We start from the raw sequence: 22,819 nt of genomic DNA on the forward strand, positions 1-22,819 counted from the left end.
AGTCTGGGCAGCTGCGTGAGGGCCCATGTGGGCAAGGCCCCCAGTGGCCGCCTTCTCTCCCAGGGCCCTGTGGGCAGGCCTCCTGCTTCACTTGCAGGTTTCTTGAAGTGCCTTCTTGCTCCTGTCTGTTTCTCCATCCTGCCAGATATCTGTTTCTCTTGCTGGGCTGGTGGCAGGAGGGGGCCATGTTGGTGGGCCCCACAGAGATGCTCAGTGCTCGAGATCGCCGGGACCGGCCCCCTGAGGAGGGGGTAGCTGCAGAGCTCCAGGGCTTCGCGGTGGACAAGAACTTCCTCATCTCCCTCAAAGGCATCCTGCTGGAAACTGAGCTGGTAACAGCTACTTCCCCAACCTGGTGCCTCCATATCCCCGACCCCCAGCTCCTGGCCAGCCTTATGCCAGTCCCCAGCTCGTCCTTCAGCAGCCTCCCTCCCCGGGTCCTCTGGACACCTCTCCTGCCCCCAGTTGCCCCTTCTTCATCTCCTACTCTGCCTTCTTGCTGCCTCTCCACCCGGAGCTATTTATTTACATTGCAGGAGGATAAACTGCAGTTAGACAGGACAGCTTTTTGGGACATTGAGGGAGCATGAAACATAGGGATGGGACAGAGGCAATGCCAGCCTCTAACATGGCCACTTCTTAGCATGTCCAAGAAGCCTAACTATCAAAAAGGGCAGACTTCCTGCAGCTGCACTGTATCTGTGGCCTGCTGTCCAGGAACATCTCTTCTCAGGAAAGTATCTTCCCCTGGTTACTTAGCAAGACTGCAGTGTAAACTTAAGGCCTCTGCATGTATGTCACCCTATGTCACCAGAGCTCAAGGGACCCCCAGAGTCCACTGGGCAGCATCTGCCTTCTAAACCGTCTCTCTTGGCATAGAATCGAAGGCTCTGATACTTGTCAGAGGGCTTTCAGGCATCTGGGAATGGGGAAAGCATGATGGGGCAGGGGTCGCCTCTTGGCCCCTGTGGGCACAACTCCAGGAACTGGCATTCACACTGTACCTGTGCTCCTGGGGGACACCATTCAGGTGAATTACTGTGAGATAGTGCTCCTGGGAGCCGTGTGGCTTGGCTAGACTGCTGGGGTTGCTGGGTGAGCAGAGTGGGAGGCCAGAGACTGCCCTCGATGGGCAAATGCCCTGCCATGGTGGCTCCTGACACCAGGGGAGAGGGAGATGTACTGGAGTCCTTCCTTCCCTCCAAGGACAGATGGTGGCTGCCAGCCTAGGGTAGCTCCCACAGAGGGGAAAGCAAAGGCCTGGCCCCTGCCTATGTCTCCTTCCTGGTAAGTTCCACGTGCTTGGTCCTGTAGGCCCTGACCTTCATCATCTTCATCTGCTTCACGGCCTCCATCTCTGCCTACATGGCTGCAGCGCTGCTGGAGTTCTTCATCACACTTGCCTTCCTCTTCCTCTACACCACCCAGTACTACCAGCGCTTCGACCGGCTTAACTGGCCCTGTTTGGTGAGGAACCCTGACCCCAGCCCAGTTTGGGGCCCTTCCTTCTCTTCTAAATGCTGTGTTTTTCTTTCCTTTCTAAGTTAGGGGAGGGATTAGAGCCTCCTTCCTCTCCCAAGCTTCTTTCCATCTCCACACCCCTGCTGGGCTTTGCCCCGTGCTGTGTCCTGCACTCAAAGGTGTGGTGTGCTTTGATCCACACCGATTTCATAGCTGCAGGGCCACACTGGTAATCAGGAAGACCATGTTCCATAAATTTGCTCTTCCACTCAGCAAAGGTCCAGCCCCAGCCCTGGCCTGGCCTGACCCCCCTGGCTGGTGGGCTCCAGCCCCAGTGCCTGGCTTCTGGCCCTGATTGCTCTGGGTTCATCTGCTTCCACTTCCTGGGGAATAGTGTGAAGACTCTGTCTCTTGAACATCCTTCATATTGTGTGAGGAGTACCCCATGGAGGGGGTTCAGAAACCCTCAGGGTCAGGCTGCTGGCCAGCCTGGAAAAGCTCAGGGTAACACCCCCTGCCTTCTGAGATCCTGTTAACCCTGCACCCCTGGCCCCCAGGACTTCCTGCGCTGTGTCAGTGCCATCATCATCTTCCTGGTGGTCTCCTTTGCAGCTGTGACCTCCCGGGATGGAGCTGCCATTGCTGCTTTTGTGAGTTTAGCCCTGCAGGACTCCTCAGCCCCTCGGGAGCTCGGGCTAGTGCTTGCACACTTTCTGTGTCAGAAGCCACAGCCAGGGCCTGGGGTTCCAACTTGTATCTCCCCCCATACCTTAACCCAGTGGCCCGATGGCCTGTTTTGCCATCCCCACTGCTCCTTCCACAGGTTTTTGGCATCATCCTGGTTTCCGTCTTTGCCTATGATGCCTTCAAAATCTACCGGACTGAGATAGCACCGGGGGCCAGCCAGGGTGAGTGCCTGTTCTCTGAGAAGAGATGCCCTCCCCGACCCTAGCTACCCATCCTGATGTGGGTCCCTACCTGGCTCCATCTTCACAGGGGACCGGCAGTGACTCTGGGGCTACCTGGCTCCCAGGCCCAGCCAGCCAGAGGGGACAATGGAGCCTAGACACGTCTCCTTGGGATTCACTGGCCCCCAAGCCCACCAAACCCCATCCCAGCCTTACAGAGATGTCTGGCCGGAGACACCACTGGGGACTTATCCATGGAGCCTGGTGCTCTGGGATGTGGCTCCTGATGAAGCTCTGGCCAGAGGAGGGAAACTTCTGGAGAGAGGGAGGAGGGAGGGAAGGAAGCTGGGTGCCTAAGTCGTTCCCAAATTAAAATATTCAAATCCTGCTGGTGAGTCTCTTTCTTCCCCAGAAATTAGGCAGGTCAGGAATGCCAAGGAGTACTGATGGAAGTGCTGCCGGAGCAGGTTGTGGCCCCTCTTTTGGACCAGGTCTGAGCAGTGAGGATGTGGGGGCTACCCAGAAGAAGCTGAAGACATCCTCCAACACAAAACTTCTACGCCACACTTCTGTGTACAAGGCCATTTTGTGGTATGCCTGGTGGCTGGGCATCTGGAGTTCTGTGTCTGAGAAGGCACAGCCTTCCTGATGGCGCACACACCCACCACCACACCTGTTCCCACAGGTTAGCGGGCTGGAGGTGAGGCGCTTGCCTGGGGTGTGTGCAGAGCTCCCCCTGGTGGTGTGGGGAAGACTTGGTCCAGAGGATGCATGGAGAGGGCAGCTTGAGGCATCAGGGAAGGGAGAGATTTCCCAAAATGTGAATGTTGGGAGAGCCTGTGGATATCAGCTGGTCCAATGCCCTCATTTCACGTAAGAGAAAACAGGCTCAGCTAGGGGAGGTAAACTCATTTGTGACAGAGCTAGGGTTAGAACACAGCTCTTCTGATACCTAGTGCCTAGCGGGCGTTCCAGATACTGTACTGAGCCTCCTTGTAGCTCAGAAAAGAATGACCAACTCACTGTGGGTCCACCTTCCCAGCTTGCCAGCTCCTCAGCACACATTTCCTGAGCATTTTCCATGCACAGACTCTGTGCAGGGCGCCAGGGCCTCAGAGGTGACGGGGGGCCTGTCCCTGAGCATTCACAGGTTGGGAAAGAGACAAGCTGGTCAAGGGATCCCCACAGTGAACACTACGGGAAGGCTTAGGGGAGTCTGGAGCAGACACTGCCACAGCCGTGATTCAGCCCTGCTGGGCGGAGACAGACCAGTGTAGCCGGGATGTTCCTGCCAGCCTGAGGGGCCCAGCATGACCTGGCTGAGCAGCTCCATCCCAGCTAAGGGGCTATCTCCTCTCACTGATGCGTGTGTGTTCCTGCCCTGAAATACAATCCTTCCGCAGCGCTCCTTCCAGCTGCAGGCCCCAGCTCCCAAGTCCTGCCTGAGGCCTGAATCTTGAAGTCTGGTCACACTGCTCTGCTCCCTTGGTGGCAACCACTCCTCTCTCTTGGTCTTTTTCCTGCCTCCTGCTTCCTGTTCTCCTATCCTTCTGTCCTGGCTCTCCATCAAGGCTGGTAGTCACTCCTGGGCTAGAACCAACAGGATTTTGTGTTTCTCTGGTCACTGCTCACAGTTCTCAGGGCTTTACGCATAGTCCATTCTCAAAATCTCAGAGGAGGGATAGAAGAGGTCCCACTCAGGGAGTCAGGGAGATGGGGTTCCAGGTGAAGGTTAAGGAGGTGGTCAGCACAGCCTGGCTGCAAAGCCCAGTGGGGAGTTGGGATTTGGGTCAGGACTGGCCCTGTCCCACATGCAGCTGTGTGACCTAGGCCAGACTGTCTCCAGTAAGAGCTGAGAGAGAGCAGAAATGTGACCGCAGTATTTCCCTGTACCGGTACCTGTGCTGTTTGAGTCTGTATGAGAGCCAACATGAATGAGCAATGCCCGGGTTTGGTCCTCATGTCATATTGGTTTTGGCTCAGTGTTGGTTGGTCCCAGAGTCTAAGATGCCCTCATGGTGAGGTGCTGAACCACAAGAGGCGGGGGAGACCCCTGGGGACTCCCTGGAGATTACCTTCCTAGGGGCTGACTAGAATGGAATCTCTCCCATCTCCTTTCCCATACCTCAATTCTCAGCCAGCTCTGAGCCTTTTCTGGCATTGGTGGAAAATTCATTTCAGAAAGAATGGGTGTCCTAGGACATCTTTAACTGTTGCTGCCTCAGGGGTGGGGTAGGTGGAGAGTGGCTCTTCAGCTTCAGGACCAAAATGCTACCTCCTCCCATCTAGGACTGGCTCACCATTTTGATGCCATTGTCTTCCCCACTTTTGAAATTTCTCCCTCTCCACCCTTTTGTGGTTGACTGAGCAGAACTGGGACTCACAGCTGTCCACCTCAGGCAGGGCACCTCACTCCTCTGCACTTCGGTCTCCTTCCTTGTGAATATGGGATGCCTTGGCTCCTGCAGCTCTGATACAGGGGCTGGGGGCCTCCCTCCTCCAGGATGGACAGTTGGCAGGAAGGACACACTGGCTCAGGCAGAGTTTGGCACTCACATTTATTAGAGGTTGGCAAGAGTGAGGTTCCCAAGGCAGCATCACTCCTCATCGTGCATTTTTTGCTGCAAAAAGAATAGGAGGTGTGAGGGGGTAGCTGGCAGGAGGGAAAAGGGTGTGGGGACAAATTCCTGGGGCTTTTAGAGGCCTAAGGGAGATGCCCTTGGAGGGAGAGGCAGGGCCCCAGGGATCCTGGTGTCCTACGTTAGATGCACTTGTGATTTAGGGGGATAGAACTGGGGCTCTCTGTAGAAGTTCCAGTCAGTGGGGGGCTGTTTGGAGCAGGAGAGTGGATTCTCAGGTTATGGGAGCTGTGGGACTGCCTAAGTATAGGGCAAGCAGTGCCCACTCTGAGGGGCACCCATGTCAGGGGACATGCTAATGTGGAAGTGACAGTGAAACCCAGGGGAAGGACCCACCTTGGCACCGATGTCTCGGCTCTTGGCTCGCAGCTTGTTGACCTGGGACTCAGCGATGTCTGCCCGCTCCTCCGCCTCATCCAGCTCGTGCTGCACCTTTCGGAACTTGGACAGGTTGGTGTTGGCCTGCTCCTCCTGCGGTGGGACAATGGGGATGGGTGAATGAGCTGAGATGGGCTTCGGGATTCTCAACCTCTCAGCCTGAGGTTCCAGCTCCCTGTCCCTGAGACACTCATGCCTCGGGCATATTCCCTTTCCAAGGGTATCTTGCACCCGCCTTGTACCCTCCTCAAACGTGTCCAGCATTTGGAGTCCTTCACAGCCATCCACTGCCCAAGACAAATACAGTTTTGCTGCACCTGTCCTGGCCCCTGGGTTTCTGAGCAGACATGCTCATCAGCAGCTCACATCCACCCAGACATCTTCCCCATTGCCCTATGCCTAGCTGGGTCCCCTTCCAGGCCTAATTCCATGGTCAACTTCCTGCCTTCAGCTTTGACTGCTCCTGTCCTGCGCTAGCATCTACACTGCCTTCTGTTGGATTACGGTGTCTGAAGCTTGTAGGTGGTGCCTTTGTTAACTCAGAACACCTGACACAGCTCTGAACATACCAGATGTGTAAAATTAATGTTTGAGAGTTAAAGTTTATAGCAAACTCTTTGTCTAGGCACCTCTGTGGGAGATGCTCATTGGTTCTCACACACAATAGGTGTGTTGATGAGAAAGGAAAGAAAACCTTGAACTCACCGCCTCCTCGGCCTGGCGCTTGTAGGCCTTGACCTTCAGTTGCAACTTGTCCACCAGGTCCTGCAGACGCAGCAGATTCTTTTTGTCTTCCTCTGTCTGGGGGTGGGAGGGTGGAAGGGTGGGAGAAGCTAATTTGGAGGAGGAGCAAATGCAATCACCTTTCCCTCCTCCATCATTTTACTCTTCTTTTGCCTTTACTGCCCCTCCCTACAATGGTCCAGGTCAAAGAGATGGGGGGGAAGACTCTCCCACTCTATTGTAGGCCAAAGGGGTGATGCAAGGTTGTCAGTCAGGGATTCACAAAGCAATGAAGGCTGCAGTCTTAAAGCTAGAAGTTGGAGGAGAGGCTCAGACCCTAATGGAATTCCTTAATGTGGTAATAGAAAGGGACCAGGTCTGTTCCAGCTCCAATCTGGTGGATAAAGCTCCAACTTGGACCTACACAGGTGCTCTTGGCCAGCAGTTCTTGACCAGAGGAGGAATAATGAAGAATGCAGAAAGAAGGGGGTATTATCATAACCCAGATTATTCTACATTCTAATATATTGTATTGGACCAGAATTCAGGCCTCAGGATCACTGGCTCCAACGTCACGCCACCCTTCCTATCTGTTTATCATTGTATGTGCCAGGATGCCATTTCTACTTCTGCCCACAAATCACCCTGTGGTTCTGTATCTGTAATCTTTCTTGTGCCTCTGGCATCCATCTATTAAATGGAGTGACACCCTCATTTCCTCAGCCTTTTCTTCCCAGGGACGCTGAAAATAACAGGCCACAGGCACAGTTCTGAGCTATGCAGATGGAGGTCTTAGAACATTCTGGGGTCCTCTTTCTCTGTGGCCTTCTCTTTGGGTGCTAGAAGTTCCATGGAAGATTACCAAATATTTTTCCCTTGCCTGATTCTTATCCCCATAGTCCAAGGTGGAAAGATTCTTCGGACTCTTCATGGTAGCACTTAAAGTTATTTTTTTAAAAACCCAGGGAAAAGCTATTAGAAGAGTTTTCAGGAAGTAGAAATAGATTCTTCATTTTCTGGAAAAACTCATAAACTCAAACCAAACTGACTGCAGAGCGTGGAAAGAAGGTTAAATCTACCCACAGCGTCTTAAGGGGGAGGTGACAGGATCCCTATGTGGGCCAGGCAGTGGGGCCAGAGAAGCCACTTCCACATCTACTCTTGGCCTCTAGCGCCGCCGCACCTGGTAGGTGAGCTCCTTGATGCGCCGCTCGCTCTTCCTCATGCCCTTCACCGACTCCGCGTTGCGCTTCTGCTCGGCCTCCAGCTCATTCTCCAGCTCCCGCACCCGTGCCTCCAGCTTCTGCAGCTGCTTCTTGCCGCCCTTGAGCGCGATCTGCTCGGCCTCGTCCAGCCGGTGCTGCAGGTCCTTAATGGTCTGCTCCATGTTCTTCTTCATGCGCTCCAGGTGGGCGCTGGTATCCTGCTCCTTCTTCAGTTCCTCCGCCATCATGGCGGCCTGTGTGCAGGAGAGACGTGGCAAGGAACATGGGCCCAGGGCCAGGGCCTCTTCCCGCCAAGGATCTCCTCTCTCCCATCAGGCCCTCAAACCCACAGAACCTCAGAGTTGACCTGGCGTTACAGCACAGTGGCCTGGCCTGTACCCAGGGCTTTGTTTGCGTCTTTAGGGGAGGCGGAAGGTGGGCTATCACTCACATCCGTGATGGCCTTCTTGGCCTTCTCCTCTGCGTTCCTGCACTCCTGCACCGCCTCTTCCACCTCCGACTGGAGCTGGGTCAGATCCGACTCCATCTTCTTCTTCTGGTTGATGAGGCTGGTGTTCTAGACATGGAGAGAGAAAAATGATGAAATATATACTGTATTTTGTTACCTGATTTCATACCCTTTCTTCAGAGAGAATTAAAGGTGGTCGTTTTAAAAAAAAGCCCACTTTTAGAATATTCCTTGTTTTGTACCTGCTTTCCTTTTTCCTATGAAAATGGTTACATTCTAGACATTATATCCAAGATTACTAAACTCTGAAAAACTATTTCAAATAGTAAAATGTCTGCAGTATTACTCCAGAGCTCTTTAAGAAAATGTTTATGTAGGAGCATGACAATACTCCAAGGAAAATGGAAACAACATTTTACCAGGACAATATTCCAAGATGTTTATAGCTATAGCCAGAGTGTAGTGGGGTAAGGAAGAGGGGATGACATCAGCAGATGATATCATTGCCACACATACTAGATTAAAGAAAAAAACTCCACAGGGCACTGCAAAAGGCAGGCGCAAAGTCTCACTGCAGAGTATAACTGAAAACAGTGTGGGTGGGATTGCAGAAAAATAGTGTTCTATCCAGTTTGTTTTGCAAGAGATGCAGTTATGCCTATTTAAACTCCCAAACTCTCATCTTTACAGAGCAAGCTGGAGGCCGTCTTTTAGATCAAGAATATCAGCTAACAGGATACATTCCAGTACTCTTAGATTTTTGGCTTTGGCAGGCATCAGCAATTAATCATGACACTTAGCTTCTAAGTAGAGAACCCCTTTTCAAGATAATGGTTCTGCAGCCACCATGGATGAGAGTTGGCCTAAGAGAGGAAATGATTTGTGATCCTGGCTAGATGCTGGGGAGAAAGCTCACTAGAACATCTGGCTTCTCTAAATGTCCTGGGCTCTGCACTCCGCAGGTTTCCACAAGGTGGCTCCTGACCCCCTCACCTGGGAATGCAGCAGCTGCACCCGCTCACTGGTCTCAATCAGCTCCTGCTCAGCCAGCTTCCGAGACCGCTCGGTCTGCTCCACCACTGCACGCAGCTCCTCCAGCTCAGCCTGCAGCAGGTTGTTACGCCGCTCCACGATGGCGATGTTCTCTTTCAGGTCGTCGTTGGCGTGGACCGCATCATCCAGCTGGATCTGGGTGTCCTGTGGATCAGGACAGTGGGCATGAGTGGAAGAGCCGGTCTCGGTGCCCTTCACTGAGGGCACCTGTTGGAGGTCCCTGCAGTGACCCAGGGGCAGGAGGAATCGGGTGCCTGTGTCCAGATATTACCCCTTCTCCAGGCCATGTAGAGGCCAGTCCTCTCTGGGTGAGGGGACCTCCTGCCCCCGTGTACCTTCAGCAAGCTCTGGAGGCTCTTGACTTGCTTCTGGGCCTCAGCAGCCATGCGGTTGGTGTGGCTGAGCTGGATCTCCATCTCGTTGAGGTCTCCTTCCATCTTCTTCTTCACCCGCAGGGCCTCGTTGCGGCTGCGTGTCTCTGCGTCCAGGGAGGTCTGCAGAGAGTCCACCACCCGCTGGTGGTTGCGCTTGGCTTGTTCCATCTCCTCGTCCTTCTCTGCCAGCTTCCGCTCGATCTCTGCCTTGATCTGGTTGAACTCCAGCTGGGCCCGGAGGATCTTGCCCTCCTCGTGCTCCAGGGAGGCCTGGGAAGGGGTGGGGGAGGGGATGTGGGCAGACAGGGCACAGGACAGGGTGGGAAGGGAGGATGAGAAGATACAGGGTGTCAGCCAGGACTATGGCCCAGAGAAGAAGAGCTGAGAGGAGACGGGGAGGTGGGATCTGCACCCCATGCCCACCACAGTGCTGTTGGGGAGAAAGTGCTGGACTCCCTGGGCTTCCTCTGTCAAGGAAAGGGTTTGGACCTCACAATTGCCAGACCCTCCAGCACTAACACTGCATAAATTCCTGATCTGTCTAAAGTGTTATAGAAAAAGGAGGAATTTTTATAACCACAAATTCAAAATTTTAACTTTGTTTTCCAGGTCTCTCACCCTTTCCTGAGAAAAGTTAGAAGCTCAGAAAACTCAGGGCTGTTCCCAGGTGCTTAAAATTGAATAGTAACAATAGCTAATATAAAGTGCTTAAATGTGTTCCCTCATTTAATCTTTATAATAATCAAGTGTAAAATCGTATAAGGTATGTACAATTTCATTTTACAGATGAGAAAACGCAGGCAGAGAGAGATTAAAGATCTTGCCCAGTGACACAATGGAAGTCCTCAAGCTGTGTTCCAACTCAGGCCTGTGTGACTCTGGAGCCCACACTCCTACCCATTGTCTAAGTGGTTATTATCATGGTCAGATTCCAACTTTTAAAACCTGGTGGGAAACAAAACCTTTTGGCTTCTAATCAGACTGACATTTTCCTTTGGACAGACCTCAGCTTTGGATGTAGTCCTGGGTAGATAGTGGGTAGATGACTTTGAACAGAGAATATGGAGCAAACAGATTTTGCCTTGGGGTCAGGGTCACCTCCAGTTGAGGGAGAAGTGGGAGGGAATGGCAGACTGCGGATGGGATGCAGGAACTCTCAGCCCTCACCTCCGCCTCCTCCAGGGCTGACTGTAGCTCCAGCTTCTCCACCTCCAGCTGTTTGCGGACCTTCTCCAGCTCATGCACATTCTTTCCTCCTTCTCCCAGCTGCTCAGTAAGGTCCGAGATTTCCTCTGGGAAGCAGAGGGCCAGAAAGCTCAAAGCCTGTGTTCCCTCTGCCCCAGCATGGCCCTCCCTCCTACCAGCCCATCTGTGGCCTCTTGAGCCCCCAGCACACCCTGAAGGTTCTTGTTCTCCCGCTTGAAGGTCTCCAGGTGCTCCAGGGACTCCTCGTAGGCGTTCTTGAGCTTGAAGAGCTCGGTGCTGAGGGAGCGCGCCTCCTTCTGCGACGACTCCAGCTCCGACTGTGACTCCTCATACTTCTGCTTCCACTCAGCCAGGATCTGTCCGGGGAAGAGACTCACTCTTCAGCCCCCCAGCCTCAGCCCCCTGGCCCTCCTGCTTCCCAGCGCCCCAACCCCTAGCCTCAGCCCCATATCCAAGGTCTGTCCCTTGCTCCCAGTCTGGACTCAGGCCTCCTCTCCCACCTCCAAGGAGGACAGCTCTGGCCTTGCCCTGAAGCCCTCACACTACCCACGGCCCACCCGTCGGCTGGCTGTGGCCCCCACCCATGGCCCACCTTGTCGAAGTTCCTCTGCTTCTTGTCCAGGGCTGCAGCAGCCGCATTGGAGCGCTCCACGTCCACCATCAGGTCCTCAATCTCATTCTGTAGCCGGTGCTTGGTCTTCTCCAGCGAGGAGCACTTGGCATTAATGGCCTCCACGGCCTCCTCAGCGTCCTGCAGCCGCTGGGCCAGCTTCTTCCTGCCCAGGTGAGGGTGGAGGGTGTGTGTGTGATTCCACTGGGCAACAGTGGAGCTTTGGGTGGACCTCCTCCCACTCCCTCCCTGTATCTCCTTAAGATACCATAAGTCCAGCCTAGAGGGAGCTGAGCCTGCTGGCACCTGGAACAGAGTCCACCAGCATGGGCTGCCCGGGCATCCTTCCTACCTGCAGTGGCATCTGGGTATCAGTGGCCCCTGCCCTCGCCCCCCACACAGGCTGATCGACGGTAGCTCCTCTGACCAACAAGCTTTTTGCTCGTCTTATACGTGAGCATCAGGTATAACCCGGGCCAAAAGCTCGCCCGTCACAGGAAGTGGGTCAGGGCCAGCCAGGTTCACAGAGCAAAGGATCCAGGCTTTCTTCCAAGCACCTCTGTTGCTCTCTGAGTTCCTCCTGTCTCTCTCAGCTCCCTCCCATGATCACTCTGCCTGTCCCCACCCCAGGTCCTCTTGCTCCTTCCTCTCTCAGAGCCAGGTTAAGGGGGCATCTGGAGCTCACTTGGCCTCCTCGAGCTCCTCAGTCCGCTGGATGGCGTCCGTCTCATACTTGGTCCTCCACTGGGCCACCTCCGAGTTGGCCTTGGACAGGACACGCTGCAGCTCGGCCTTGGCCTCGGTCTCCTCCTCATACTGCTCTCGCAGCAGGTCGCAGTCGTGCCGGGCCGACTGCAGTGCATGGGCCAGGGCGTTCTTCGCCTGGGGAGGGGTGGGCACCAGGAGGTAGGAGGGACTCCCTGTGCCCCATTCTCCAGATCCTTCTCTTGTAGTACTTCATCCAAGCCCAGCCTTATTCAGCATGTGGGCTGATGTGGAAACTGTCTGAGGAGTTTCCCAGTTTGCCCACCCCCATCCTCTTATAAATAGGAAAAGAGGCATTAGATGATGCTTAGCTGCAGGACAGAAGCTAGACTGGAAGCCCTTTCCCTTGCAGAGGACTCTCCCCAGCCCCAGGCTCCATTTTTGGTATTGAGGTGAATGCCCCAGGGCTGCCGTCAAGCCCGCCCACCCTCCTGCCTGGGCCTCACCTTGCCCTCCTCCTCCAGCTGCCTTTTGAGGTCCTCCATTTGCTGGGTATAGGAGAGCTTCCCCCGGGTCAGCTGTGAGATTAGTGCCTCCTTTTCTTCTAGTTGCCGGGCCAACTCTCCTGGAGGTAAAATGAGGGGCTTGTGGGCCATTCCACAAGTCATGTCCTACTCTAGGCAGGCAGGACTGATTAGGGGCACCCACCATTCTCAGTCTGCAGCTTGGCTCGCTGGGTAGTGAAGTCGTTGAGGGAGCGTTGGGCCTCTTCTAGCTTCACGCGGTACTCATTGGCCTGGTCCTCCAGCGTCCGAGACACTTTCTCCAGGTTTGCCTTCAGGAAGCAAAGGACAGGAAGGTTGAGTGTGGGAGAGGCTGAGTTGAGCAGAGGAAGGAAGACAGGGTCAGAGATGGGGAACACCAGAGGGCAGGAGGGGGACACGGAAGGTGTGGGATGGTGCAGTCTGAAGAGGGACTTGAATTAAAGATGGGAGGAAGATGGAGATAAAGATGTAGAGGAGAGCCAGCGAGGAGGCAGAGGAGAGAGGAAGAGAGACCAAAGGGTGACAAGGGGAATGAAAATGACAAAGGAGATGGCAGACAGAGACAGAAGGTGTGGGGGAGGCTCCGCTGTGCAGGGGAGAGGTCAAGGAGAGGCTGAGCAGAGCCTGCCTTGGCCTTGATTATATGCTCCATGTTGGAGGTGACGTCGTCCAGCTCCAGCTTGAACTCGCTCTTCTCCTTCTCCAGCTTCTGCTTCACCCGCTGCAGGTTGTCAATCTGCTCGCTCAGCTCGGCCACGCTGTCTGCGTGCTTCTTGCGCAGGGCCGCGGCAGTGGCCTCATGCTGCAGCGTGGCCTCCTCCAGGTCCCGCCGCATCTTCTGGAACTCAGCCTCACGCTTCTTGTTCATCTCAATCTGCACTGATGTGGCTCCGCCAGCCTCTTCCAGCCGCTCGCTGATCTCTTCCAGCTCCCGGGACAGGTCTGAGCGCAGCTTCTCCACCTTGGCCCTGGCGGTGCGCTCAGCCTCCAGCTCCTCCTCCAGCTCCTCAATTCGTGCCTGGGCCAGACACAAAGGGCTCAGACCCACCGCCTGGACCCCTCTGCTGGAATCCCCCTGGGCTCTAAAAGGCTACCAGGCACTCAGGTACCTCTTGAGTAGTGGTTCTCAACTAGGGGCAATTTTGTGCCCCAGGGAATTGTTGGCAATGTCTGATTGTCATGATTTGGTGGGGCTTGCTACTGGCATCTAGAGGGTAGAGGCTAGGGATGGTGCTAAACATTCTATAATGCATAGGCCATCAATGAATTTGGTTGAAGCCAAATCTTCAAGGCATTTCCTGAGGGCATCTCAGGCCCAGTCTGAGCATCTACAGCCCTGGATCCTGAGAATCTGTTTTGAGGGAGATCCTGGGATCCTGTTAGATCAAGAATTTCAGAGTCTCCAGATTCACTAGGCTATGTTCCATCCATAAGACAGGAAAGTGAATACTTGTATTTTACAAATATTTGCAACAATATGCCTCGAAACTATCAAATATCTTTGCAATTCTCCAAGTTAACCACAGTCCCAATTAGCCATATTCCTCACTCTCCAGGGCTTCCTGTGTTTATTCCCAGGGCTGGGTTTCAACATGATTGCCCTCTTTCAGACCAGGAAAGTGCTAGCAGGATGCTCTCCTGTTCACATCATCTCATCCTCTTCAAATGCTCCTGCCTCACTTTTCTGGTCTTAGCCTTGGTCTTGACTAAATTGTAAGAATATCCTATCTATCATTTTGATCTGTTGTCTGGTTAGTCAGGAACAAAGTGGGGGTTCAGTGGCGATCCCTTCTCCTGGGGTTATGGACAGCTTTAATGGACTGTTCATGGATGGGTCCTAGGAGCAGAAGAGAGGACCACCATGCCTCTGCTCCTAGGATGGAGAAGGTGGGACTTCTGAACAAGATTTTGGGCATGAAGGAGGAGCCACAGCCTCTTGCCAATACCTCATTAGATTTATGGGACTGTTATCCTGGGTCCAAGAAGCCAAATAAGTTTCCCAGACCCCGGGTAGAAGAGGCTGAGGATGGCCCAGTGGTCTATCTAAAATCCAGAAGGGGCATCCAAAAAGATAGGAAGGCAAATTGTTACTGAAGTCAGGCCAGTCCCTGTGCAGCCCCAGAGGAGTGGAATTGTGTTCATACATTACTTGCAGCCTGGGCCATGGGCCTCAAGTGCAGAGGGGAGACTACCTCTTTCTACCAACCACAGTCTGCCCCAAAATGAGAGGACAAGGTCTTGCCCCAGTAGCTGAGTTCCTGTTGCCCTTGGGGTCACTATATCCAGAACTGGCCATGTAGCTTCTGTAGCTATAAAATGGGGATGGCAGTCCTTGCCTTGTGGACTTCCAAAGGTCTTCTGACAAACCCAATACTAAAAGCACATTGACATCTGAGTTTCATTAAAGCTAAGAGAGACTATAGCTGTTCACTCAATCCTGACCTGAGAGGAATGAGAAGGCTATGGAGAAGACACAACAATACCTCCTTAGGCTAGTGGCTGGTTGACTTCTCTCAACTGGGCTATATTAAAATGACACTTACATAGTGTTTCCTAGTTGACAAAGTGGTTTCAAATACATTATCTCCTCTGATCCTGTGTGATAGGTATTGTCAGTCGCATTTTATAGGAGAGATGAGAATCTGAGGATCAGGGAGGGTAAGCGATTTGCTCAATGTTACAGGAATTGGCTCCTATCATGAGTGCCCTATGGGGAGTCAGCCTGGATTAGTGGCTGGGGTTAGTACCAGGAAGAATATGAATAGAGCAGCTCACAGGAAGGTGCTCCTTGAAGGTTTTTTTCTGCCCCCTGCCCCCATTCAGAGGGCAGAACTACTAGAGCAAGGGTTAGAGGAGAATAGAGCCCTATCACTTGTATTAGAGCAGAAACTCCATGAGGCAGAGCAGATCTCAGAAGGCGAAGCCCTTTAGTAGGTATGACTCTCCCTTCTCAAATAGTGTTGCTCACATAATGTATTCTTGCTCTACGGGGGAAAGCTGGTGTTCCTGAGTGCCTGTAAGTCAGGGATGGTTGGGTCTATGAGGCTGCCTGGAGTTCCAGATATTGTGTAGAACTCTAAGCAGCTGCTGTAGTCTCAGTCAACTCAGGGCTATTGAGCTTCCACTTTCCTGCACTAGGAAGAATGTTACCTGGTTTTCCTTCAGTTTCTTTTGCAGCTGAAGGGCCAGTGCCTGTTCATCCTCTATCTTACTGTTCAGCTGATTAATGTCAAACTCCTTCCTGCAGGAGAAGGGTGGGGGTGGGGAAGGGACAAGTGGTCTTCCTTCTTCTGGGGCTCATTCTCTTCTTGGCCTCAGCATGCCAGAATCAGCATGTCCCCATCCTCCCACCAGCCCAGAGAGTGGAGGAAGAGGGCTCTAATTGACCTTATTCCCAGTGTGCCCACGGCAACTGTGGGCAGTGGGGGTGCAGCACCCTGCACTCTATCCACCAGACCAGATGCCTCCATTAGCCCCTCCTGGCTACCACAGTCTCCCCCTGCACTCTATCCACCAGACCAGACACCTCCATTAGCCCCTCCTGGCTACCACAGTCTCCCCCTGCACTCTATCCACCAGACCAGACACCTCCATTAGCCCCTCCTGGCTACCATAGTCTCCCCCTGCACTCTATCCACCAGACCAGACACCTCCATTAGCCCCTCCTGGCTACCATCGTCTCCCCCTGCACTCTATCCACCAGACCAGACGCCTCCATTAGCCCCTCCTGGCTACCATCGTCTCCTACTTTTTGAGCTTTTCGTCCAGCTGCAGTTTGTCATTCTCCAGGTCCATGATGCTCTCCTGGGTCAGCTTTAGGTCACCCTCCAGTTTCCGCTTTGCTCGCTCCAGGTCCATGCGCACCTTCTTCTCTTGCTCCAGGGATCCTTCCAGCTGAAAAAAGAAAAAAAGCAATGTGTGGAATACATAAAATCCATAGAGCATGCTCTTTTGTCTCCTTCCAAACTTGAAGTCCAGTGGGATTGGAAGTCAAACCAGTAGAGAAATCCTGCAAGCACAAAGGATTCAGAGACCTACCCTAGTGTAGAGCAAAAAAGCTCCAAGTTGCCTGCAAAATCTTGCTCTGAGAGAGGGAACAGAGTTCTTACTACTCACATCATCCACCTGCTGCTCCAGCTTGACCTTAGACTTGGACAGGCTGTTGACCTTGTCCTCCTCGGCCTGAAGGTCATCCAGGGCCTGCTGGTGGGCCTCTTGTAGAGCTTTCTTCTCCTTAGTTAGCTTGGCAATGATCTCATCCAGCCCAGCCATCTCCTCTGTTAGGTTCTTCACCTGCCGACCAAGAACCCGTCTCCTTTAGGGTCAAAGATCACCAGCTTGGAGACATCTATGGGGAGCTCCATGCCAAGGACCAGGACTACATTTTGGTCTGGGAGTCTTGAGGAGATCTGGGCTGGAGCCACACGGAGCTGCCCTCACCTTGTTCTCTGTTGCGTGCTTCTCCTTCTCCACCTTGGCCAGTGTCAGCTCCAGGTCATCGATGTCTTTCTTGAGCTCTGAGCACTCGTCTTCCAGCTTGCGCTTCTTGGCGGTGAGCTCAGCGTTCATCTCTTCCTCGTCTTCCAGCCTCTCATTCATCTCCTTCACTTTGGCTTCCAGCTGAATCTTGTTTTTGATCAGCTGGTCGCAGCGCTCCTCAGCGTCATTGAGGTTGTCTTGTTCCTGGGAGAAGAAAACAGGGAGGAAGTTGATGGTTAGAGAGGAGACCTAGGGTCTTAAAAAGAGCTGGTACTCCTGGACTCCCAGCCCCTGGTTATGAGATGGGCTATAATCTAGGGGAGGGGAGAGGAGGGCTGAAGAGATAATCATGTGGCCTCACCGCCTGCACTTGGAGCTGCAGGTCGTTCTTCTCCTGCAGCAGGGACACCATCTTCTCCTCCAGCTCCTTGCGGCGAGCCTCGGACTTCTCCAGCGTCTCTTTGACGCGCCCGAACTCCTCCTTCATGGTGGCCATCTCCTTCTCCGTCTCTGCGCTCTTCAGCAGCGGCTTGATCTTGAAGTAGAGCTTCATCCAGGGCCAATTCTTGACCCCCATGAAGGCTCGAATGTTCCACTGGATTACTAGCAGGGCATCCCTGACGAGGAGACAGGGTGGGGCACTATGAAACAGCACTTCCCAATCATGGGCCCGACTAAGCCAGTTTGTAGGCACATAGCCTTCCTTCCTGTGCACGCCCACCCCCAACATCACTACAATGAACACGGAGTTGCTTGATAAATATTTATTAATCAATTTAATGAAAGGGCAGTTTCTATCCTTCCAGCTGGGATATTAGTGATAATGGACACTACCACTTACAGAGTGTCTACTCTGTTCAGTTTTTTATTCTCATAAGAACTTCAAATATGTTAAAAATTATGTAGGACTTTACATATAAGAATACCTTTAATACGTATGTAAGTTATGAAGCATGAAAGCAAAATGACTATCCATGAACCCACCACCCAAACACTTCAGTGTTACCAGCCATTGATCTACCAATGACTTCCTTCCTACACCCGTTACTGCACCAGAAGCAGCTGCCATTCTGAGTCTTATTTTTCCTTTCCTTGCTTTTTCAAAAATGACTTTAACCACATATGTATGTATCTTTAGTTTATTTATTTTTGAGATGGAGTTTCACTCTTGTTGCCCAGGCTGGAGTGCAATGGCATGATCTCAGCTCACTGCAACCTCCATGTCCTGGGTTCAAGCGATTCTCCTGAGCCTCAGCCTCCTTGGTAGGTGGAATTCCAAGTGCCTGCCACCATGCCCAGTTAATTTTTGTATTTTTAATAGAGACAGGGTTTCACCATGTTGGCCAGGCTGGTCTTCAACTCCTGAACTCAGGTGATCCGCCTGCCTCAGCCTCCCAAAGTGCTGGGGTTACAGGCATGAGCCACCATGCCCAGCCATAGGCATGTATCTTTAAACAATAAATGGCTTTTTGATATTTATGAGCTTTATAAAAATTGCATCATACTATATGTATCCTTCCAATATTTGTTTTTGTTTACTAACGATATGCTTTAATGTTCAAACATATTGTACCATATAATTGGAGTTCACTTCTTTTCACTGTTTTATAATGTTCTACTGAATGACTATAATACTATTTACCCACTCCCCTGTGGATGGAAATTCAACTTGTTTTAAGATTTTTGCTATTATGACCAGTTCTGCTAAAAAGATTATTTTTCGGCCGGGCGCGGTGGCTCACGCCTGTAATCCCAGCACTTTGGGAGGCTGAGGCGGGTGGATCACAAGGTCAAGAGATCGAGACCATCCTGGTCAACATGGTGAAACCCCGTCTCTACTAAAGATACAAAAAATTAGCTGGGCATGGTGGCGCATGCCTGTAATCCCAGCTACTCGGGAGGCTGAGGCAGGAGAATTGCCTGAACCCAGGAGGCGGAGATTGCGGTGAGCCGAGATCGTGCCATTGCACTCCAGCCTGGGTAATAAGAGCGAAACTCCGTCTCAAAAAAAAAAAAAGAAAAAGATTATTTTTCGTGTCATGGTGTACATGTATAAAAGTTTCTCTGTAGGAATGTACTCAGGAGTGGAATGGAAAAGTATGCAGCCGTTCAACTTTAAGAGATAGTGATAAACTGTTTTCCTAGGAAGTTGCACTAATTTACACATCTGTAAGCAGTGGGTTAAGCTTCTTAATTTTTGTCAGTCTAGTGGTTTAAAAATTTTTTTATGTTATCTTTTATTTTTGTGTACTTTTTTCATTTTTTAAAGTTTGTAGACCATTTGAGCAAGCAAAGTCTAATTTTAAAATGGTATCTCATTGGCATCTTAATTTGCATTTTCCTATATTGAATTTTCTTTAAAAAAAAAAAAAGGATTTGCAGTGAGATTCCAAGTGGTAAAGTAAGCTTGCCCAGGCCAGCTCATAGGTCCAAACCCAGGTCTTCTGACCCACACTAGTTGACACTGAGGATCTGCCTCTTACATCTCTGGTGCACCCCTCCCTTTTCCTCCTGGCTCACCTGCGTTCCACTATCTTCTTGAACTCAATGCGCATGAGTTGGCCTCGGGCTTGGGCCTGCATGCGTGTGAGGATGCGGCTCAGCCTCTCATCCCGCATCTCCTCCAGCAGCCCCAGAAGCCCTGCCTTGAAGAACACCTGCAGGTAAGGGGCAGATGCAAGGGGACACAGCCTCAGAGGGGGTTTTCCAGGGTGGAAGGAGAGGGTGGAAGACCCTGGATGAGCCCCCAGGTAACCCATCACCCCAGCCTTCTAGAAGTGAGAGTAAAGATTTGACAAGACTGGAATAAAGCCTGGGTTTCAACCCTTGGTATGGTTAGTAAGGAAGCCAGAATTAGGGATCTGCCTTCTGAACTCCTCTCTGCTTCACTCAACATGGCCACCTACCCTGCAACCACCCAAAAGGGCTCTAGACTCACCTTCGTGTGGCCAAACTTGTACTGGTTGTGGTCGATGTCCAGGGAGCTCAGCAACTTCTCTGACCCCTTCCTGCTGTCAATGAACTGTCCCTCAGGGATGGCCGCTGGGTTCAGGATGCGATACCTGAGGAGGGAAGTGTCCAGAGTCAGTCAAGCTCTGCACTGATCTTCTCTGCCCACAGAATTCCAGGGCCACCTGCAGACTCCCATTCATACCAGGGCAGCCCTGGCTCCCCCTGTTCTCTGAGCCCTGGGCTGCCCTCATACCCACCTCTGCCGGAAGTCCCCATAGAGGATGCGGTTGGGGAAGCCCTTTCTGCAGATGCGGATGCCCTCCAGCACGCCATTGCAGCGCAGCTGGTGCATGACCAGGGGGTTGTCCATCACCCCTGTGCCAGGAGGGAAGGGGAAAGGGTCAGCCTTAGGGTAAGTGGATGCCAGGCGTCCTCACCAGACTAAAGCCTTCTCCTGCCTCACCTGGAGCCTTCCGCTCATTGGGGATGATGCAGCGCACAAAGTGAGGATGGGTGGTCCTCAAGTTGGTCATCAGCTTGTTCAGATTTTCCTGGAGGCAGATGAAGGTGGGGAGTTAGGAGCCACAAGGACGATCCCTTAGGCCCTTAAGCCCTGGTCCCCAGACACTCTCCACCAGAATCATTAAATGGACAGAGGCTGACATGTAATTTATGACGTGAATTCAGGCTTGTGTGGAATCTACACACCAAAAACGACCGCTTAGCTCTAGCTTCTTTCCTTATCAAACTCAAGCACCAGAATAGGTGGTGCAGCCAGAAGAATCTGGGCTGGGCTGTTCCACCAGGTGTCCTGGCACCCCTGGGCCCTTCTTACCCGGTGAAGAGCTGACACTGTCTGGAAGGATGAGCCCTTTTTCTTGCCTCCTTTGCTTTTACCACTGTCGCCTAAATAACAAGAGGAGGAACAATGAACAGGAGCTGGAAAATAGAGGCACCCTCGGGCAGAGGCAGGGCTCTGCTGATTACTTGGTAGCTCTGAGACTTTGGGTAAGGAGTTTTCCAAGATTCAGTTTACCATGAGGATGACAGTAGCAACCTCCCAAAGCTGTAGAGAGGGTTAGATAAGACCGCATCTGTAGGGCAGCTCACTGGTGCTTGCCCATAGTAGGCACTGACATACATCAGTGCTCATAGCCCTCCCTCTTCTAGCCCCGCCCTTCCTTTTTATATCTTTCCATGTTCTACTTTTCTTCTTACACTTTATCCTCTTCCTTTCGAGCCACATCCTTTCTCTTCCTTCTCTGAACTGGAGGATCCTTTGTTCAATATTCTCTCAACATTTGTTAAGAACTCCCCCATGCATTGCTCCCTGCTGGGCACAGTACAGGGATGCATGCACTACCCTCACTGACCTCCAGTTACTCCCAATCTTGAGGAAACTCGAGACAGCTACAGCAAAACTACAGGTGCTATGAAGAGGCCCAGATGGACTGCAGTGAGGTGAGCCAGGAGGTGGCTTGACTCACAGGCTCCCCTGTGTCTGTGTCTGGAGTCATGTGCTTTGAAGCAGCAGGACCCTGGCTCTAGAAGGCCCCTAGCCCAGTGCAGGGGCTGCCCACTTACCAGAATCGGCAGATGCGTAGGTGGAGAAGAGAGTGGCCATGAGTTTGAGGGAAGACTTCTGGTACAAGGCCACGACGGTCTCATTGAGAGGATCCTTGTTTTTTTCCAGCCAACCCAGGATGTTGTAGTCCACGGTGCCGGCGTAGTGGATCAGGGAGAAGTGGGCTTCCTGCTTCCCCTTGATGTTGCGTGGCTTCTGGAAATTGTTGGACTTGCCCAGGTGGTTGTCATACAGCTTGGCCTTGAAGGTCATGTCGGTGGCCTTGGGGAACATGCACTCCTCCTCCAGGATTGACATGATGCCCATAGGCTGAGGGCAGGGTGAAGAGGCAGCAAGAGAGTCACTGAGCACACTCCTGGGCTTCCACAGTCCCACACCCCAACAGGAAAAGGACTCTAGAGCCAGTAGCGCTGGCCCGCTGATAGGGGCCTGTGCTGGTCCCTCTTGCCCCAAAACAGGGAGCCAGTTCTTCCCTCTTTCTGCCCAGTGGATCCAACACAGAGCACTCCTAATCACCCCCGCAAGACCCACAGTGTCTCACAGCACAGCCCCTTCTCCTTGACTGCTCACTGCCCCAGAGGCAGCAAGGCAGGGACAGATGTGCATCAGAGGTTCTGAGCCAGACCCTGTCTATATGACACAGGTAGCAATTATTTTTTTTTTTATTTTTATTTTTTGAGACGGAGTTTCACTCTTGTTACCCAGGCTGGAGTGCAATGGCACGATCTCGGCTCACTGCAACCTCCGCCTCCTGGGTTCGGGCAATTCTCCTGCCTCAGCCTCCCGAGTAGCTGGGATTACAGGCACGCGCCACCATGCCCAGCTAATTTTTTGTATTTTTAGTAGAGACGGGGTTTCACCATGTTGACCAGGATGGTCTCGATCTCTTGACCTCGTGATCCACCTGCCTTGGCCTCCCAAAGTGCTGGGATTACAGGCTTGAGCCACCGCGCCCGGCCCAGGTAGCAATTATTTAGGGAATGGACGGAAAGATTCAGGTTCTTCACAGCCCTGTACACTTGCAAAAATGGGGTGGTTCTTGACTTTTCTTGGGGCAGGAATCCTTTTGAGAATTTGTTGAAGCCAGACTGTCTCTCCAGAAAAATGCCTGTACACACAAACACATGTACACACACACACACATGCACACACATGTATGTATGAATGTACACATGCTTTCACACACAGTTTTATGGGATTCTAAGGGCTCTGAAAGATGAGACTCTGGTTAAGAATATGGGTAATGACCCAAAGTGTGTGGGGAAGCTTCCATTTTCTGAAGGTCATGGCCTGGCCAGGTGTGGGTCAGACATTCCGGGCTCTGTCCCGTGCTGGCAAAGAGTGGAGGTTCCCTGAGAGCAAGTCAGTCCTGACCCATGGGGCCTCCTGCCTGTGGCCTTGTCTCTTCTGAGGAATGCCCATAGGTAAGAGAGCTAGAGACTAGCTTATTTCTCAACCAGCAGGAAGGTGGTGGGAGGCCAAACATCTCTCATTTTAGCCTAGGATCTTTCCATGAAAAACAGAGGG

General features: G+C 52.4%; 2 protein-coding genes across 6 annotated transcripts in view; one reads left to right on the forward strand and one right to left on the reverse strand.

The window, feature by feature from the left end:
- CMTM5 (CKLF like MARVEL transmembrane domain containing 5) lies at positions 1–10,171 on the forward strand. 5 transcript variants are annotated; one of them, XR_008474356.2, is made up of 9 exons: positions 1–332; positions 1,315–1,467; positions 2,019–2,111; positions 2,285–2,369; positions 2,782–3,054; positions 5,378–5,458; positions 8,746–9,144; positions 9,292–9,877; positions 9,997–10,171. XR_008474356.2 is itself a non-coding variant. In XM_009005780.5 (5 exons), exons 1-5 carry the CDS (start codon positions 186–188, stop codon positions 2,469–2,471), a joined length of 492 nt encoding a protein of 163 aa, XP_009004028.1. In that variant the 5' UTR covers positions 1–185; the 3' UTR covers positions 2,472–2,757. The 5 variants fall into 5 exon arrangements, 2 of the variants coding, with proteins under 2 accessions (XP_009004028.1, XP_009004029.1); XR_008474357.2 differs by having other exon boundaries at positions 8,936–9,144; XR_008474358.2 differs by lacking the exon at positions 2,019–2,111.
- The window catches only part of MYH6 (myosin heavy chain 6), a 25,445-nt gene continuing 7,539 nt past the window's right edge, over positions 4,914–22,819 (reverse strand). Inside the window, exons 14-38 of the mRNA XM_035260138.3 lie at positions 21,292–21,601; positions 20,543–20,613; positions 20,171–20,258; positions 19,965–20,082; positions 19,694–19,817; positions 19,276–19,412; positions 17,117–17,372; positions 16,717–16,959; positions 16,393–16,569; positions 16,025–16,170; positions 15,427–15,517; positions 12,905–13,294; positions 12,440–12,566; positions 12,238–12,356; positions 11,712–11,908; positions 11,009–11,192; positions 10,607–10,772; positions 10,378–10,502; positions 9,172–9,480; positions 8,777–8,980; positions 7,766–7,891; positions 7,293–7,568; positions 6,092–6,187; positions 5,345–5,479; positions 4,914–4,990 (exon numbers count right to left, since the gene is read on the reverse strand). Of these exons, the coding sequence (XP_035116029.3) occupies positions 4,967–4,990; positions 5,345–5,479; positions 6,092–6,187; positions 7,293–7,568; positions 7,766–7,891; positions 8,777–8,980; positions 9,172–9,480; positions 10,378–10,502; positions 10,607–10,772; positions 11,009–11,192; positions 11,712–11,908; positions 12,238–12,356; positions 12,440–12,566; positions 12,905–13,294; positions 15,427–15,517; positions 16,025–16,170; positions 16,393–16,569; positions 16,717–16,959; positions 17,117–17,372; positions 19,276–19,412; positions 19,694–19,817; positions 19,965–20,082; positions 20,171–20,258; positions 20,543–20,613; positions 21,292–21,601 (4,239 nt within the window). The 3' untranslated portion in view covers positions 4,914–4,966. The remainder of the gene's footprint in view (positions 4,991–5,344; positions 5,480–6,091; positions 6,188–7,292; positions 7,569–7,765; positions 7,892–8,776; positions 8,981–9,171; positions 9,481–10,377; positions 10,503–10,606; positions 10,773–11,008; positions 11,193–11,711; positions 11,909–12,237; positions 12,357–12,439; positions 12,567–12,904; positions 13,295–15,426; positions 15,518–16,024; positions 16,171–16,392; positions 16,570–16,716; positions 16,960–17,116; positions 17,373–19,275; positions 19,413–19,693; positions 19,818–19,964; positions 20,083–20,170; positions 20,259–20,542; positions 20,614–21,291; positions 21,602–22,819) is intronic.

Source organism: Callithrix jacchus, chromosome 8, assembly GCF_049354715.1.
Source record: "Callithrix jacchus isolate 240 chromosome 8, calJac240_pri, whole genome shotgun sequence".
Classification (NCBI taxonomy): domain Eukaryota; kingdom Metazoa; phylum Chordata; class Mammalia; order Primates; family Cebidae; genus Callithrix; species Callithrix jacchus.